General features: G+C 48.7%; 1 protein-coding gene across 4 annotated transcripts in view; it reads left to right on the forward strand.

Annotated features, from left to right (window-relative positions):
• TOMM34 (translocase of outer mitochondrial membrane 34) overlaps positions 1-17,080 on the forward strand; it is a 32,849-nt gene that overhangs the window by 3,566 nt on the left and 12,203 nt on the right. The window contains exons 1-4 of one of the 4 annotated variants that reach the window (XM_047771027.1): positions 5,244-5,523; positions 9,314-9,413; positions 10,712-10,840; positions 14,105-14,274. In XM_047771027.1, coding sequence (XP_047626983.1) covers positions 5,397-5,523; positions 9,314-9,413; positions 10,712-10,840; positions 14,105-14,274 — 526 coding nt within the window. In that variant the 5' untranslated portion in view covers positions 5,244-5,396. Of the gene's footprint in view, positions 1-5,243; positions 5,524-9,313; positions 9,422-10,687; positions 10,841-14,104; positions 14,275-17,080 lie in introns of those variants that run through there. The other 3 variants (XM_047771026.1, XM_047771030.1, XM_047771028.1) reach the window with 3 other exon arrangements.

Raw genomic sequence — 17,080 nt, forward strand, 5'->3', positions numbered from 1 at the left:
GGGTCATGTGGCAGATCAATGTCTAATGTGTTAAGAGACTACTTTCCAAGGTGATTGTTCCATTGCCATTTCCACCAACGGTGCATGAGTTCCAATTGCTCTACATCCTCACCTACACTTGATAAGCTCAATCGTGGTGATCTCAGCCAGTCTAATAGGTGCGTAGTGGTAACTCATTGTGGGTGGCAATTGGCATTTCCCCAGCCACTAATGATGTGTGGAGCATCTTTTGAAGTGTTTGTCATCTGTCTCTTTTCCTTTTTGAAATATCTGTTCAGGTCTTTTGCCCTTCTTAAAATTGGATTGTTTGTTTTCTCATTACTGAGTTTTTTTGAGTTTTTAGTATTCTGGATGCAAGTCCTTTATTAGATAGATGATTAGCAAACATTTTCTGAGGTTTGTCTTTTCATTCTCTTAACAATGTTATTCAAAGAGCAGTAATCCAAATCACGAGGCTGAAAACAATCAGTCTTGGGGAAAGAAGTGTCAACAGCATCATAATTTGCCCACGTGCTATTCTGGATGATTTTCAACTCGGGTGTATCAATCACAGTGTACCCTGAAAACACACTCACTCTGAAGACGAGGCTTAGGGAAGAGATGTGAAAGAAACAAGGGGAATTTAAATGCAGGGCATTGGCTTCACAGGTGACAAAAGAGCCAAGAAGACAACAGGGGACAGTGACGCAGCCCACAGGCTAGCAATGGCAGGAAGTCACTGGTTTGGTGAAGCCCATAATATAAACAGGAAGTGGTGATATTAACAAAGTTTAGAGGCTGATAGAATGGAAGCTGGAACCAAGGCCGGCGTGTCTAAGAGCAACTGAATACGAAGTCACTGCTGGATACCTGATCAGAGGCAAAGAGGACAGACAAAGGCTCTGTCTTTTCTCTTATTCACACCAATGCCGGTAGAGACCAGCCAGAACTCAGCTGACATGGGAACCTGGGAAGTAAGCCTTCAGGGACAGTCTCCTCCTCAAGATTTCTTAGGTATGACCTCAAAAGTATGACCCATAGGAGTTCCCGTCGTGGCTCAGTGGTTAGGGAATCCGGCAAGGAACCATGAGGTTGCAGGTTTGATCCCTGGCCTTGCTCAGTGGGTTAAGGATCTGGTGTTGCCGTGAGCTGTGGTGTAGGTCACAGACTCGGCTCTCGGATCCCTCATTGTTGTGGCTCTGGCGTAGGTCAGTGGCTACAGCTCGGATTAGACCCCTAGCCTGGGAACCTCCACATGCCACGGATGCAGCCCTCAAAAGGCAAAAAGACAAAAAAACAAAAAAAAACAAAGTCAGCATTTGCACGGATCCCTGTCCAAAATGGCTCATTCACATGGCTGACAAGTTGGTGTTGGCTGTTGGCTGGAAGCCCACTTGGTGATCGAGGATGGGAGGCTGACTTCATTTTTCTTGAGCCTCCTCACAGAATAACGACCGGATTTTTTTTCTTTTTCTTTTTTTTTTTTTTTAATCTATTTTAGGGCTGCACCCTCGGCATATGGAAGTTCCCAGGTTGGGGGTCGAATCGGAGTTACAGCTGCTGCCGGCCTACATTCCAGCCACAGCAACACCAGATCCAAGCCGCCTCTTCGAACTACACCACAACTCACAGCAACGCCAGATCCTTAACCCACTGAGAGAGGGCAAGGATCGAACCTGCATCCTTATGGATCCTAGTCGGGTTTGTTAACCACTGAGCCACGAAGGAACTCCAAAGGCTGGATTCTAATGTATATTGCTGAGGGAGAGCCAGGAAGAAGCTTTAATGCCTTTCAATGGCATAGCTTTGGAACTTAAATAATGTCATTTTCCATTGAAGGGATCTCAAAAACTCTCTGTTTCAAGGAGAATGGACATAAGATTCCATCTCATGAAAGGGTTGCAAGATTCTGGAAGAGCATGGAGAATTGGAAATATTTTTTCAGCCATTTTGGGAAAATACAACTTGCCATAGATGTACTTGTCTGGTATATTACTTAGAATATATTCAGTTTCAAGCAACTGAAAAAGAAAAATCTAAATTGTGGCTTAAGGCACCATGGCATTTCATTACTAAGAAGTCTACAAGTTAGCAGTTTTGGGGTTGATTCAGTGGCTCAGCAATGTTGATTTCATCTTTCCCCTCCAAGTGTCGCCTTCATCTTCCCCTTCTGGCCCTATTCTGCATGTTGGCTTTTCATACTTGTGCTTCTTGACTCACAGTTGCAAAATGGGTGCCACATCTCCAGGTATCATGTCCTTAACCCAACAGAAAGAGAGTGGGGGGAAAAAAAAGGCTGTTGTGAAGTCCTGTACCTCTCTCTTATCAGGAAAGGATAACTTTCCCATAAGCACCTAGCACACATCCTTTTATCTCATTGGTCAGATCAGGGTCACATGCTCACCCCTTGCCCCATTAAGGACAAGATCATTGTGATTGGTTTAGAGAAATCTTGATTCACTTTCTGGGCCAGGAGAATCTCAGGCAAAATCAGACTTCTGGAAGTAAAGATGGAAGTCGTTGGGTAGATAACCAGCAGAGTGTGTGTGTGTGTTCCAGCTGCCTCACCACACTGTGTTCATTGTTTGCTTTTGTGTGGCCTGCGCTGGGCTGAGGGGATTCAGATGGAATAGCCACCCAACCCTCAGAAAGTTTAAGGTCTGGTTGGGTTATGAGTTTACACAAATAATTACAGTTAACCCTTGAACAACACAGGTTTGAGTTGCATGGTTCCATGTGGCTTTTTTTTTTAATGTGTACTACATTACTACACAATCCGAGGGTGGTTGAATCCGAGGATGCAGAAACTTGGGCAGAGGGGGCCAGGTGTGAAGTAGCACAGGGATTTTCAGTTATGTAGTTGTTGTCCCTAACTCCTTCCTTGTTCAAGGGTCAACTGTATGACTAAGTATGTGATGGCAGAGACCAGGGTTTTGGGGTTTTTTGGGGGGGGGGTTGTTTGTTGGGTTTTTTGGTTTTGTTTTTTGGGTTTTTGGGTTTTTTTTGGTCTTTTTTTTTTTTTCTTTTGTCATTTCTTGGGCCACTCCCACGGCATATGGAGGTTCCCAGGCTAGAGGTCAAATTGGAGCTGTAGCCGCTGGCCTACACCAGAGTCACAGCAACTCGGGATCCGAGTTGCATCTGCAACCTACACCACAGCTCATGTCAACGCCGGATCATTAACCCACTGAGCAAGGGCAGGGACCGAACCCACAACCTCATGGTTCCTAGTCGGATTCATTAACCACTGAGCCACAGTGGGAACTCCCTTTTGGGGTTTTTTGTTTTTGTTTTTGTTTTTTGGTTTTTTTAGGGCTGCATCCATGGCATATGGAAATTCCCAGGCTAGGGGTCGAATAGGAGCTGCAGCTGCTGGCCTATGCCACAGCCACAGCAATGCAAGATCCAAGCTGCATCTTCGACCTACACCACAGCTCATGGCAGTGCTGGTCCTTAACCCACCAAGCAAGTCCAGGGATCGAACCCTCCTCCTCGTGGATACTAGATGGGTTCGTTACCACTGAGCCAGGACAGGAACTCTGAGACCAGGTTTTTTTCAACAAACCTTTATAAGTGCATGTTGGCTGCCAGAACTTACTATGCCTGGTGAAAGAAAGGTAAAGATCTTCCCGCCTTTAAAGACCTTGCAGTCTTTGACAAAAACCGTAAACTGATGTGAAATCAAATTCACATTTTATGGCAAGATAAGAAAAATTTTTTAAATTTTCTTTTGGAGTTCCTGTTGTGGTGCAGTGGAACTAATCCGACTAGTATCCATGAGGATGCGGGTTCGATCTCCAGCCTTGCTCAGTAGGTCAGGGATCTGGCGTTGCCCTGAGCTCTGGTGTAGGTCGCAGACGAGGCTCGTATCCCTTGTTGCTGTGGCTGTGGTGTAGGCCGGCAGCTGTAGCGCTGATTCAAGCCCTAGCCTAGGACGTGCCTTGGGTGTGGCCCTAAAAAGCAATCAATCAATAAAAATAAAAATTTTTCTCTGCCTTTGGCCTCCTCTCTACTGGGCACTGTGTACTGCTTTATGCATCATGCAAACCTCCCCCATCAGCAGAAATACCTGCTCAGCCATAAAGAGCAACATTCTCCTACCGGCAATAAGACAGCTCCTTAAAAGATAGCATTCCTTGATCTTGTAAGGGACAATGACCCTTAATTGGGATTGTGTAACTGTCAATAATACCTCATTTAGTGTACAACCCTCCGTCTCAAAAAAACTTACATAACTGTGCCTTAATTTCCAATGGGTGAAACAGTTGTTGGAGCTTTCTGACATGCTGCTCCTGGGTTATAATCCTCTAATTTGGCTCAAATAAAAGTTTCCACTTTTTTCATAGATTGACTATTGATTAATTTTCATTGACCCTGACAATCATAGTATAAGAGCTAAATTGGAGTTCTCTTTTGGTGCAGCTGGTTGAGGATCTGGTGTTGTCACTGCAATGTCTTGGGTTGCTGCTGTGATGTGGGTTCAGTCCCTGGCCCAGGAACTTCCATGTGCCAAGGGTGGGCCAAAATAATAATAATAATAATAATAATAATAATAGCTAAATTAGGAATAAAGCCCTGGAGCACTAGGAGCAAAAGAGGGAGATTACGGAGGAGATGATTTTTGAGTCGGTTATAAATTGAGTCAGGATTAGGCGTGAGAAAAAAGTGTTTGGAAAAGTATTCCAGAGAAAAGAGCATACGTAAAGGTTAGGAAGCAAGAGAAAAAGCTTACTGTGCACAGGGAGCAACAAGCAGTTTTAAAAAAAACTGTACTAAGTAGGACAGAGTGAAGTCAGATGAAGCTGAAGATAAACCTGTTTCCCTCAAGGAAGGATCGACATTAATTTATCAGTGTATTCATTTATAAAATCAGTATCTAAATGAGTAGGTGCCAGTTTCCAGCCTAAGTGCTATTGCACTTGCTAAGCCACTGAAACAGCATTCCCTAAATCTTCTCGGGTCTCAGCTCAGTTATGAATCTCTCAGAAAGTCTTCCTCATCCCCGTTACCGAAAAAGCCCCCCACCTGGTCACTTTCTACAGCATTAGAAAGTCTTGTTTTCCCTATAGCACTAATCACATTATGAGATTATCGTCTTCACTTGCTCATGAGTTAATTGCCTGTCGGGCCCCACTAGAATGTAAACTCGAGGCAAGCAAGGACCTGCTCACGGTCTTACCCGCAGGGTTCTGCTCAGCTCCGGGACCCTCAGGTGCTAAATTCCGAACTGAGCATGCGCAGGGGGGCGGGGCAACGAGCCTTCTTTCGCTCAGGCCCCGCCCTTCTGTCCCGCCCCCTCGCCGCCTGGGTAGCGGTCGGACCTGGGCACTAACCGCGTGTGCTTCCAGTCGGAAGCTTTTCTGCACAACTCGGCGAGGGAACCGAGGCGCCCCTCAGTTTACCGGCTTGGCCCCAGGATGGCCCCCAAACTCCCAGGCTCTGTGGAGGAGCTTCGCGCCGCCGGCAACCAAAGCTTTCGCAACGGCCAGTTCGCCGAGGCCGCCACGCTCTACAGTCGCGCGCTGCGGATGCTGCAGGCGCAAGGTGCGACCCCGGCCCCTCGTTTCTCCGCCAGGCCTGCTTCTCCTTCCCCTCTCCCCCAGCCCCAGCCACCCAGACTGGCTCTGGCCCTGTCGGCCTGGGGCTTCCTTTCCCCGCGGCCTGCTGACCCGCCAGACCCTCCCACCACCCGCCCATTCCTCCCCCCTCCCCCACCTTTGGCGTCCTACGAGAAACTTCCTTGGCCTTTCCGCCTTTAAAAAGTTGTAGCATGGTTTTATTTATTTATTTTTTACTTAGTGACATAGAGAAATATATTTCCATATTAAGAGGTGTTTTATTGCTTTTTATAGTGGTATAAAACGTTAAATTTGCCATCGTAACCATTTTTAAGTGTGGAGTTAAGTAGGGTTAAATACATTCCCATTGTTGTGCGACGTCGCTGGAACTTTTTTATCTTGCTACGCTGAAACTCTGGACCCGCTAAACACTAGTTCTTGCTCTCTCCGCAGCCCCTGCTCTCCACCTTTCTGCTTTTTGTGTCAGTAATTTTGACGACTTTAGATATTTCAAAGGAGTGGAATAATACAGTATTTGTCATTTATGACTGGGTAATGCTCTTGACAGACTCTATCTATATGGTAGCACGTGACAGGCTTTCATTCTTTTTAAAGGCTTGCATGATACTGTGTGGATATACACTTTGTTATTCATTCAGTCCTTTAGTGGACATTGGAATTGCTTTCATCCCTTAGCTATGGTGAATATGAGTGTGCAGACATCTCCAAGATCCTGTTGAGGATTCTTTTGAATATATACCCAGGAGTGGGATAGCTGGATCGAATAGTGATTGTATTTTTAAGTTTGGGAGGACTCTACACACTTGTTTCCTTAATAGTTACGCCATTTTATATTCCCTACAACGGGGCACAACCATAACTTCTCAGCATCCTTACCAACATTTTAATTTCCTGTTCTTTTGACAGTGGCCATCCTGGTAGGTGTGTGAGCTGCCTGCTTTTTAACTGTCCTGATGGCCTCATTCAGGCCTCATTCTGATCCCTGAGGCAGCTCTCCTCCTCAGCTGTTCAGGCTTCAGTTAAAGTAACATTTGTTCAGCACCTGTATGGAATCAGAGTATGGTAAGATGGAGAAAGTCCTTTCTCTCAAGGTTGTAGGTTCTTGTTGACAGGAGGCACGTGTAGTGTGGCTCTTAAACTAGTAAACAGTAATTAAGAGCTGTGGGGTCCTATCAGGGCTCTGTAGAAGGCAGATGTGGTGATGCGATGGCGCTGACTGGGGAAGCCCCTTTGTAAAGAATGGGAGGTCAAGGACAACTTCTTTGAAGTTGAGATGATATCTGAATGGTGAGAAGACACATGCACAATGTTTTGGGTGCTGAGTGTTCCAAGTGGAGGGAACTGTGATTCCGAAGGCCTCAGACCATCAGTGTGGTGTGTTCCAGGAGCTAGTGGACGGAGTAATGAAATTGAGGACAGTTACGTAGGCAGAACCTTACTGTGTAGGCTTTTTACCCAGTAGTTCATGGTAAGGAGTTTGGATTTTATTCCCTGATGAGAAGCTACTGAAGATCTTTACACAAGAGAAAGAACACATTGTTAGCAGTTCTGCCAGCCTCTGGCTCATTACAGCCAACTACAGCCCTTTGTCCCACACCTCTCCAAAAGGGCTTATCCCAGAGCCTCATCGGAACTCTTTGCTTTTTTTTTTTTTTTCTTTTCTCTTTCTTTGTCTTTTTAGGGCCACACCTGCAGCATATGGAAGTTCCCAGGCTAGGCGTCCAATAGGAGCTGCAGCTGCCAGCCTGCACCACAGCCACAGCAACACAGAATCTGAGCCTTGACTGCAACCTACAGCACAGCTCACGGTGATTCAGATCCTTAAGCCAGTGAGCAAGGCCAGGGATCGAACCTGCGTCCTTATGGATCCTTGTTGGGTTCGTTATTGCTGAGCTACCGTGATAACTCCAGCACTCTTTTCTGTAGTACCTGGTTCCCTTTGCCCTCCTTCTTCTGTTTCGTTGGCTGGCATTGGTTGAGTACTTGCTAGACATTATAGACATTTTCCCTTATCTGTCTACCAACTTACAGGTGAGATGCTTTATAGATGAGGGGTCCAGAAAAGTTAAATTGTCTATTCTAGGGTGACACCATGAAAACATGTGAGAGGCAGGATTTGAATATGGAGCTCTCTGATTCCCAAGTCCAAGTTTTAAATCATTTTGGTAGACTTCTCCCCAAGTCCTCTCCGTATTTCAGGAGTTTTTTTTGTTTGTTTGAATTGTTGCGGTTTCAAAGCCATTCTTTTGCTCCGTCTTTTCTGTAGGCCCACCTCCTTGTCTCAACTTGATAAAGTTGCTGAGGAATCTAAAGCATTGATATTTCTGTCTTGTTCTTTCATCCTACCCCAGCTGACCTAGAAAAACATGTGTATTTGTATGGATTTATTCTGGGCTGATGTTTCAGTTTAGTAAGGGACCAGAATTTGGTTCTGATCCTGCTACTGATTTTCTAGTCTGTTTATGGCAAGTTTGTTGATTTCTCTTGTCAGTTTCCCTGATCTGTAAAGGAGAGCAGGAAGCAACCCAACCCAGTGAACCCCACCCCCCAGGGAGTCTGTGAAGTGATACCTTCATGTGATAGGTGAGCACATGCGCTCAGGGGTATTGAATGACTTGTGAGGATCTCAGGCTGGACCATTGGTTCTGGTGTCCTTTCTACCACACACACCACTATTTGTTTGTTTCTTTCTTTTTTGTCTTTTTAGGGCTGCACAGGTGGCATATGGAGGGTCCCAGGCTAGGGGTCGAATCAGAGCTACAGCTGCCCGCATACACCGCAGCCACAGCAACACCAGGTCCAAGCTGAGTCTGCGACCTACACCACAGCTCGACCATGCTGGATCCCTGATCCACTGGTTGAGGCCAGGAAGCAAACCCGCATCCTCATGGATGCTAGTCAGATTCGTTTCCACTGAGCCATGATGGAAACTCCTCCAAAAAAGTACTTTTAAAAATGAATATCAGGAGTTCCTGCTGTGGTGCAGTGGGTTAAGAATCCAACCAAAGCAGCTCAGGTGGCTCTGGAGGCTCGGGTTTGATCCCCTGCCCACCCTTGCCTAGCACAGTGTGTTAATGGAGCCAGCATTGCCACAGCTGCAGTGTAGGTTGCAGCTGTGGCTCGGATTTAGTCCCTGGCTTGGGAACTTCCACATGCCATGGGTGCAGCCATAAAAAATAAATAAATGAAAATCATTTTGGTCACAATAAAGGACTTGGGCTTCTGAGATTCTGAGAGATAAGGACTGTCTTTAGAGAAATGTCTGGAATTCTCCTTCCCACGGGATAGCTTGAGCCCTTCCCCTGATTAAGTTCTCTGTAGTCCTGCCAGACCCAGGGGACTTGCCCTAGCAAAATCCTCTCTGATGGACCAAGTAGAATAAGTCTGTTTTTTGTGTCCCCACAATGATTTGTCATAGCATTTATCGTATTTTCATCTTCCTTTTTTTCTTTATTGGATTCACATGCTTCTTGTAATAAAATTAGCATACATAACCCCCAGGTAGTTACAGCATGGATTTCTTTGAGGCAAAAGCCAGCTGTTTCGTCTTGCTCTTTGGGTTGGTACCAGGTTCAGTGCTGAACCTGTGAGTGGCCAGAAGCTTAGTGACACACTTATTAGCCCATCGGGTTATAGTCACCTCTGCAGCCCTGTAGGAAAACCCAGAGAGCTCCGGGTGTGACATGCTCCCTGGTGTCCCGAGGCATCCATTTCCCAGCCTGTTAATAGCACACTTTCTCCTTCCACCTGTGCAGGTTCTTTGGACCCAGAAAAAGAAAGTGTCCTCTTCTCCAACCGAGCCGCATGCCACCTGAAGGATGGGAACTGTGTAGACTGCATCAAGGACTGCACTTCGTAAGCGGGTGGGGCTGACCTCCGGGTGCGGGGGGGGTTTGGAAGAGGAGGCCGAGCTTACCTGGTCCCCCTGTTACTTCCGTGACAGACAGTAGGACCCGTCACTAAGTGTCCCCAGGTCACTGAGAATGTGAAGGTCTCCTTGGTCCTTGTGACCCCTGTCTTGTGTCTTTGGAGTCTCGGCCCTGCTGCTGGAAGGCGCAGGGTGGGCATTAGAGGTGGGCCTTACAGTCTCTGTGAGATTTCGGACCTAGGGATGAGGGAGAGTTGCAGGCCAGTGACCAGCTTGCTCAGGTTTTTTCTGGACCGGGTGAGTGTGAGAGGGGAAGGCAGGGAGAGAAAGAAAGAGGGATGGAGGTTAATAACCTCAAAAGGAGGGAGGAGGAGTTCCCATCATGGCTCAGCAGTTAACAAACCCGACTAGTATCCATGAGGATGCAGCTTCGATCCCTGGGTTAAGGATCCGGTGTTGCTGTGAGCTGTGGTGTAGGTCGAAGGTGCAGCTCAGATCCCGAGTTGCTGTGGCTGTGGTGTAGGCCGGCGGCTACAGCTCCGATTGGACCCCTAGCCTGGGAACCTCCATATGCTGCGGGTGTGGCCCTAAAAAGACAAAAAAAAAAAAAGAAAAGATTTTTCATACTGCTTCCTTCTTCCAGCTAATCTGATACTGCCTCTGATGGTCAGCACTAAACTAGCACACATGCCTTAACGTGTTCTTAGGTCTGCTCTGTGATGTTGCCTTAGATTCATGCCCTGGTGACAGATGGACAGGGAGAGAGGTGAGCATGCTCAGGAACCTGTGCTTAGCTGGTTGTACCAGGCCCTGTGCTAGATTTCCTTCTTGGAGTGCTCACAGCCACTCTCTGGGCTACGTTTACCATCCTTCCCAGGCTAGAACTGGGTGGTGGAGGATTGAGGCGGCACAGTGAGTGGCCTGGGGTCACCTCGTTAATGGCAGAGGCGAGATTCAAACACTGCTTCGTCAGACTCCTAGGCCATTTGTTATCCCGCCCGGCCACACTCTGTAGAGACAGTGTCAAGGCTCCAAGGCACTTGTTCTTGATTTCGAGGAGCTTACACCTCTGAGAAGCGAGGCATGTGCACACACATTTCACAGCGGTAGCGATTCTCTGCCCTGTTTCCACTTCAGTCTAAGTTGAGAAGTCTCTCTTCTGAAATTTGACATTCTTAGCAGTGTCCTGAATGCTAGGGAGCCTGGGATGGGGAGCCCTGGTGACTCAGCAGCCAGATGACATTTCCGCCTCCTGTCCTAGAGCACTGGCCTTGGTTCCCTTTAGCATGAAGCCCCTGCTGCGGCGAGCATCGGCCTACGAGGCTCTGGAGAAGTACCCACTGGCTTATGTTGACTACGTGACTGTGCTGCAGATCGACGACAGTGTGACATCAGCTCTGGAAGGCAGCAGCAGGTGAGCCCGAGTCCCTGCGGGCAGTCTCTCTAGAACGTTCTGTCCTCCCTGACTGGCTTGGACCCGTTGCCTTAGTCAGTCTCTGGGGAGCCCTTTGGGCCAGGCCTAGAAACTCCTAATGAGCATGTGGAGAAAGTGTGGCAGGAGCACTTGCTGTCATATTAAGTAGTTGTGTTTTGGTTTTTTTTAAAGGAAGTGACTTCTTTTTTTTCAGTTGTGCCCATGGCATATGGACATTCCTGGAACCAGGAATCGAACGCACACCACAGCAGTGACAAGGCTGAATCCTTGACCACTAGGCCACCAGGGAACTCCAGAGTTTTGTATGTGTGGAGCTTTTTAGTTTTTTGCCTAGGTGCTGAAATGCAGTCACACAGTAATATTTTATTGATCTCTGTTTAAGCCAGGTTCAGTGGGGAATACTAAACTGAAAAAGAGATACAGACCCCACTAGCTTCAAAAGCTAACTAGGATGGGCAAAGTAAAACATAGTACAAGCAGCCGTGACCCCGGGCTGAAGGGCTGTTGTTTGTGATTCGATTCAGTATGTTGTACTGTGACCCCTTCACAAGGCCCCTCAGGTGAAATTTCTTTCTGGTCTTCTGAGCAGTTGTGTTTTCTTTTCTTTTTTTTTAATCTCAGGATGCTCTCATTTGGGTAACTGATTGTGTTTCCCCTCTGCATGGTCTGCTAGAAAGCCAGAAACCACAGATAGAAACCCCGCACAGGACCTCAGGGTGCCTATTGAGTGCGTCGTTTCTGGCTGGACTTGGTTTCTCTCTGCTTGCTTTTAGTCGCTGTCATTCAACAAAATCTGCTGTTTCTGTGCCAGACTTGGCACTAGGGCCTGAGACAGCCCTTCCTGCTGTAACGGGGCTCCCGGTCCCCTGGAGAGCAGTGGTCAGTCATCGGCAGGGCCCCTGCAGTGTGACGAGCGCTGTGGCAGGAGGCAGCACAGGGGGCTGTAGGGGCAGAAAGGTGGCTCCTCATCAGCCAGGGAGAGACCAGAGAAGGCTTCCCCGAGGAGGTGAGCTGAGACCGAGAGGTGGACAGCGCTCTGGGCAGGGGCCCGCACGTGCACACTGAGTGAGTAGGCGGTGGCACAGGAATTGAGAGAGGTCCACGTACACGATGCTGCTCGGCCCCGGATGGGTGAGGAGGACAGATCACCCGGGGCCTGGTGCTCAGGGCTTGGACTTAATCCAAACACAGTGAGGCCTCGTGAAAGGGACTTTAGCAGGGGACAACACGGGAGAAAAGCTGACTGGCTGCCTGCTGTGGTGACAATGAAGGAGAAGAGGCTAGGGAGGCAGCAGGCCATAATCCGAGAGCTGGTGGAAACAGGACAGTGGGACCCATTCAGGGGACATGTAGGTGGTACTTCAGCAGGTTTGAGGGGTTGGGGTTGGGGAGGAGGGAAGAACGGAGGAGGCAGCCAGGTGGTTGACTCGGAGTTGGAGGTGCCTGAGGGGCAGGAGGCTAGAGATGTAAGGAAGGCAGCTGGGCATTTTCATGGGTTTGGAGCAACAGATACAGGCCAGATGTAGGGATTTGAAGGTCATCTGCGTAGATGTGGCTTGAGGTTGTAGGAGAAAACCAAAACCTACCACAGCCAGTGTGGAGGGGGAGGGGGCGGAGCTTTGAGGAATTCCAGCATTTGAGGGGCTTACGGAGGAACAGCAGCCAGAGCAAGAGGAGGAAACTTAGCATCTCGTGTTACAAAGGCAGGAGTGTTTCCAGAAGGGTGAAGGCATGGGGAGTGGCGGGTGTTTCACTGAGCTCAAGTAATTACATGTTGAGGAATGCAGGCACTGGTGATGCTCACGGAAGCAGGTCAGTGGGGTCAGAAGCCAGATGGCAGGAGCTCCCAGGGTCTGGCTGTGAGGGCAGAGGAGTGTCCTCGTGATGGCAGAGGGCTCTGGGGGGGGGGGGGGGGGGAGGAAGGAGGGAACAGAAAGATGCAGGTGTGGGAGATGCTGGTTGAGTGTGGCCCAGGAGAGGCAGGGAGAGGTGGATCCTGAGCTGAGGTGGAGGGAATAGCCTTGTCATCTCTTCTTTGTGACAGGAGAGAAATAGGAAGTGGTGTGTGCCCGAACAGGTAGGTTTGTATTTATAGAGTGAGGAAGTTTGCTCTGAAAAAAGAGGCGGGTCAGGGAGCAGAGTGAAGGAGGGTAGGGGTTTGAAATAGCAGGCCAGGCAGGAAAGCAGCTTTGGGGGCTTAGTCAGAGACCATGAACTTGTAGTGATACCAGACTTCGAGCACTTCATTCCAGCAACACAGGGGCACGGTTGCAGGAGCAGAAGGTGTTACAGTTGGCTTCATTATCACTCGACACAAACTGATTGGGCCTTGGTGGGTGCCAGGTGTGCTGGGTGCTGGAGATCAGTTAACAAAACCAGCACGGTCATGGAGCTGAGAAGGTGGGAGTGGGGAACGGGAGATGGGAGAGCTTATCCAGGTAGAGGGGAGAGCACGTGCAAAGGCTCGAACATAAAGATCAAGAGGCATGTGGTACATGATGAAACCGGGGAGACGGGAGGGGACCGGGTCTCAAGCCTGGCTAACGTAGCAAAGTGGGAACCACTGAAGGATTTTAAAATTTGAGACTTGGCGTGGTAAGATTTCCTTTTTTTTTTTTTTTGTCTTTTAGGGCCACACCCATGGCATAAGGAAGTTCCCAGGCTAAGTGTTGAATCGGAGCTGGAGCCACTGGCCTATTCCTCAGCAATGCCAGATCGGACCTGTGTCTGTGACCTGCATACACCACAGCTCACAGCAATGTGGGATCCTTAACCACTGGATCAAACCCTTGTCCTCAGGGATACTAGTCAGATTCGTTTCCGCTGAGCCAGGGCAGGCACGCCAAGATTTGCATTTAAAAAAAAACTCTGAGCATTAAGCAAACGTCAGGTGTTTGCATGGCCTTGTAATAGACCCATTTTTAAAAAGTATAAAACACGTGGTCCTTTCTTAGGGCAAATGTGGTCCCTTGAGGGTAAGGTTGAAGTGCCTTTGCAGGCTCCAGATCACCGCTCTGAAGTTAACATAGTGTGACCAGGCAAGGGCCAGGTGGGGAAGGGGTGCCATGGTGGCTGATCTGAGACGTGTAGGGGTTGCAGCCTCCTGTTCCTTTCCTGCTGCGTGTCAGAAGGGTACAGCCCGGGGGAGATGATAACTGGCTCTTAGACACCTCCTGCAGGCTCACGAGAGGAGATCTTCTTGACCCAGATGGAAACCTTTGTGTAATCTGGCTGCCTTTCCAGGATGACAAGAGCTCTCATGGACTCCTTTGGGTCCGAGTGGCGCCTGAAGCTGCCCTCTATCCCCTTGGTGCCTGTTTCAGCTCAGAAGAGGTGGGAATGTTTGCCTTCGGAAAACCGCAAAGAGACAGCCAAAAGCAAATCCAAAGAAACCACAACCGCCAAGAGCAGAGGTGAGCTGTGACTCCTGCCCAGAGAGCCTCTTTCTGTAGAGAAGTGCTCTAAAAAGTGGATTTAGTCATTCTAGAAAATAACTCGGTTAAGACGAGTCATTTTTAAAAACCTTTCAAGCAAAGAAGACGACAAAACAGAAAAGCCTTAACCTCTTAGAGACCGTCTCCTCGGATCTACAGGAGGGTGACAAGAAAGCCTACCACACAGGTGACGAGAGGGATGCTGAACTCTAAGCCTGGCGCCCAAGTAGCCGGTGTTAGTTCCCTTCTCATTCCTTTGGCCGCATTTGGGGGTATATCATTTAGGATGTTTTTGGTTTCAAGAATAGAAAACTCTATGTGGTAAAAATAATAATTTATTGGTTCATGTGCCTGAGAAGTGTGCATGCAGTTCAGGTTCAGGCAGGGTTTGCTCCAGCAGCTCACTGCATCATCAGACTCTGGCTCTATTACTCTGCCCCTCTATGGTGTGTGTCAGCCTTGTCTGCAGGCAGTCTTCCCTCCTACATAGTACAGTACAGTTCCTTGTCTCACATCCATGCACCATGCCTCCTGACCCAGAGGGAGGGAAGGTTTCTTTCCTGACAGTTCCCTAAGAAAGCATTTCTTTCCTTAAAATTCCTAGCTCATCTTTTCTTTTTTCTTTTTAGGGCCACACCAGAGGCATATGGAAGTTCCCAGGCTAGGGGTCGAATTGGAGCTATAGCTGCCAGCCATAGCAACGCGGGATCCAAGCAACATCTGTGACCTACACCACAGCTCATGGCAATGCCGGATCCTTAACCCACTGAGTGAGGCCAGGGATCGAACCTGCATCCTCATGGATCCTTGTTGGGTTTGTTAACCACTGAGCCACTATGGGAACTCCCTAGCTTGTCTTTTCTTAATTTGTTCTGGCCTCTTTGGTCACAGACCACTTCCTGAGCCAGTCACTATGTCCAGGGCCTGAGATTTTGTGATAGCTCAGCCCTAAGCCATCTGCTCCACCTCCATAGCTTCCCAGGAATAAGGGTGGTGCGTCCCCAGAACGAACACTGTGTGAGTCCCTAGAAAAGGATGGATGAGAGAAGGGGGAGCAAAGCCAGGGAGCCCAAAGCAGGAGACTGTCCACCTCAGGAATACAAAGCAGCCTTCTTCAGGCAGGGGTAACGAGAAACTCATAATGCCCCAGGAGAATTCTCCTGCCGGAGAGGGAGGCGCAGAGGGGTCAGGCTGGAGTCTTGTCGCGGGTATGCAGAGGGCAGAAGCCGCTCCTCTTCCCACTAGGAAACCTGTCTGGCCGTGGAGGGCCCTCCTCTGGTGTGTGGGGGCCTGGTAAGTGTTCCCTGCTCTTCCCTGAGTGAGAACGTGGGGCACTAATGAACTCAACAGCTTCCAGGCACCTACCATTTGTTTCATTCTTTTGGAGTCATGGTCATGGGTGTCCCGGGCCTGGTGCTAAGCATTGTGGCCCAGAGGCCCTCCGGAAGTTCTCGGCCCAGTGAGAGACTGAGACACTTAAACAGAGCAACTTAAATACAGGAAGGAGGAGATCCAGTCATGGCGCAGTGGAAACGAATCCAGCTAGGAACCGTGAGGTTGCGGGTTCGATCCCTGGCTTCGTCAGTGGGTTAAGGATCCCACGTTTCGGGAGTTGTGGTGTAGGCCGGCAGCTGTAGCTCCAATTGGACCCCTAGCCTGGGAATCTCCATGTGCGGCAGGTGCGGCCCTAAAAAGCAAAGTAAATAAATAACACAGGAAGAAAAACAGGTATTTTAGTCTTGAGTGTTTGAGGATCACTTGCAGTTGAGAACTGGCAGCGCTGTGCTTGAGCAGCTGGGGAGAGGTTCGTGGAAGGGGAGCGGTGGAGGTGACAGGTTGAGCTGGGCCTTAAAGAGCACCTTCTGCAAGTGAGAAGGAAAGGGGGTTTTCAGCAGCGACAGTGGAAGGAGGTTGAGAATGAAGCTCAGGGTGGCCAGAGGGACAAACTCCGTGCAGTGGGGGGTGCCTCGTGGTGCTGAGGTTGTGTGTGCATTGCAGCCTACTGGCTCTCCTTCTAGAGAAACTCATGCACATGCGCACAGGGAGGTGTATACAAGGATGTTGAGAGCAGATTGTTAGAGCAAAAGCGGAATAACCCAAACCTCCGCAAATGAGTGTTGTACTGTAGCACGGAGACCGAATGAAGGAGCTGCAGTTATGCGTGAATCTCAGGAATCGAATCTCAGGGGAAACAAAACCAGCTCATAGAATACATGGGGAATTACATATTCCTTTATTTGAAGTTCAGAAACAAAACAAGCAATGGTTTCTAAATACTGTTGGATATAGTTAAACATAAAAGGGGGCCGGGGATGGAAGCACAGAACTGGGGATAATGGTTTCGTCTAGGCGTGGATTGATTAGGGGAGAGGTTCGCAAGGTTTCAAAGGTCTTAGTAAATGTTCTGTTGCTTTTTTTGGGGGGGGTGGGGGCCCACACCCATGGCACATGGAGGTTCCCAGGCTAGGGGTCCAATCGGAGCTACAGCTACCAGCCAATGCCACAGCAAAGCCAGATCCGAGCCGCGTCTGCAGCCTGCAGCACAGCTCGTGGCAACGCTGGATCCGTAGCCCACTGAGCAAGGCCAGAGATCGAACCCGAGTCCTTGTGGATACACTAGTAGGGTTTGTAACCTGCTGAGCCACAAGGGGAACTCCTGTAAATGTTCTTTCTTAAGGTGAGGGATGAGTTCAAGGATATTAGTTTTATTCCTAAAACCTTACCCTGGTCATAAATATTCAGTATTCTATAAAGATAGTTTTTAAAAATTGAAAAAGCTGGTGAT

The sequence above is a fragment of the Phacochoerus africanus genome, chromosome 3 (genome assembly GCF_016906955.1).
Source record: "Phacochoerus africanus isolate WHEZ1 chromosome 3, ROS_Pafr_v1, whole genome shotgun sequence".
NCBI lineage: Eukaryota > Metazoa > Chordata > Mammalia > Artiodactyla > Suidae > Phacochoerus > Phacochoerus africanus.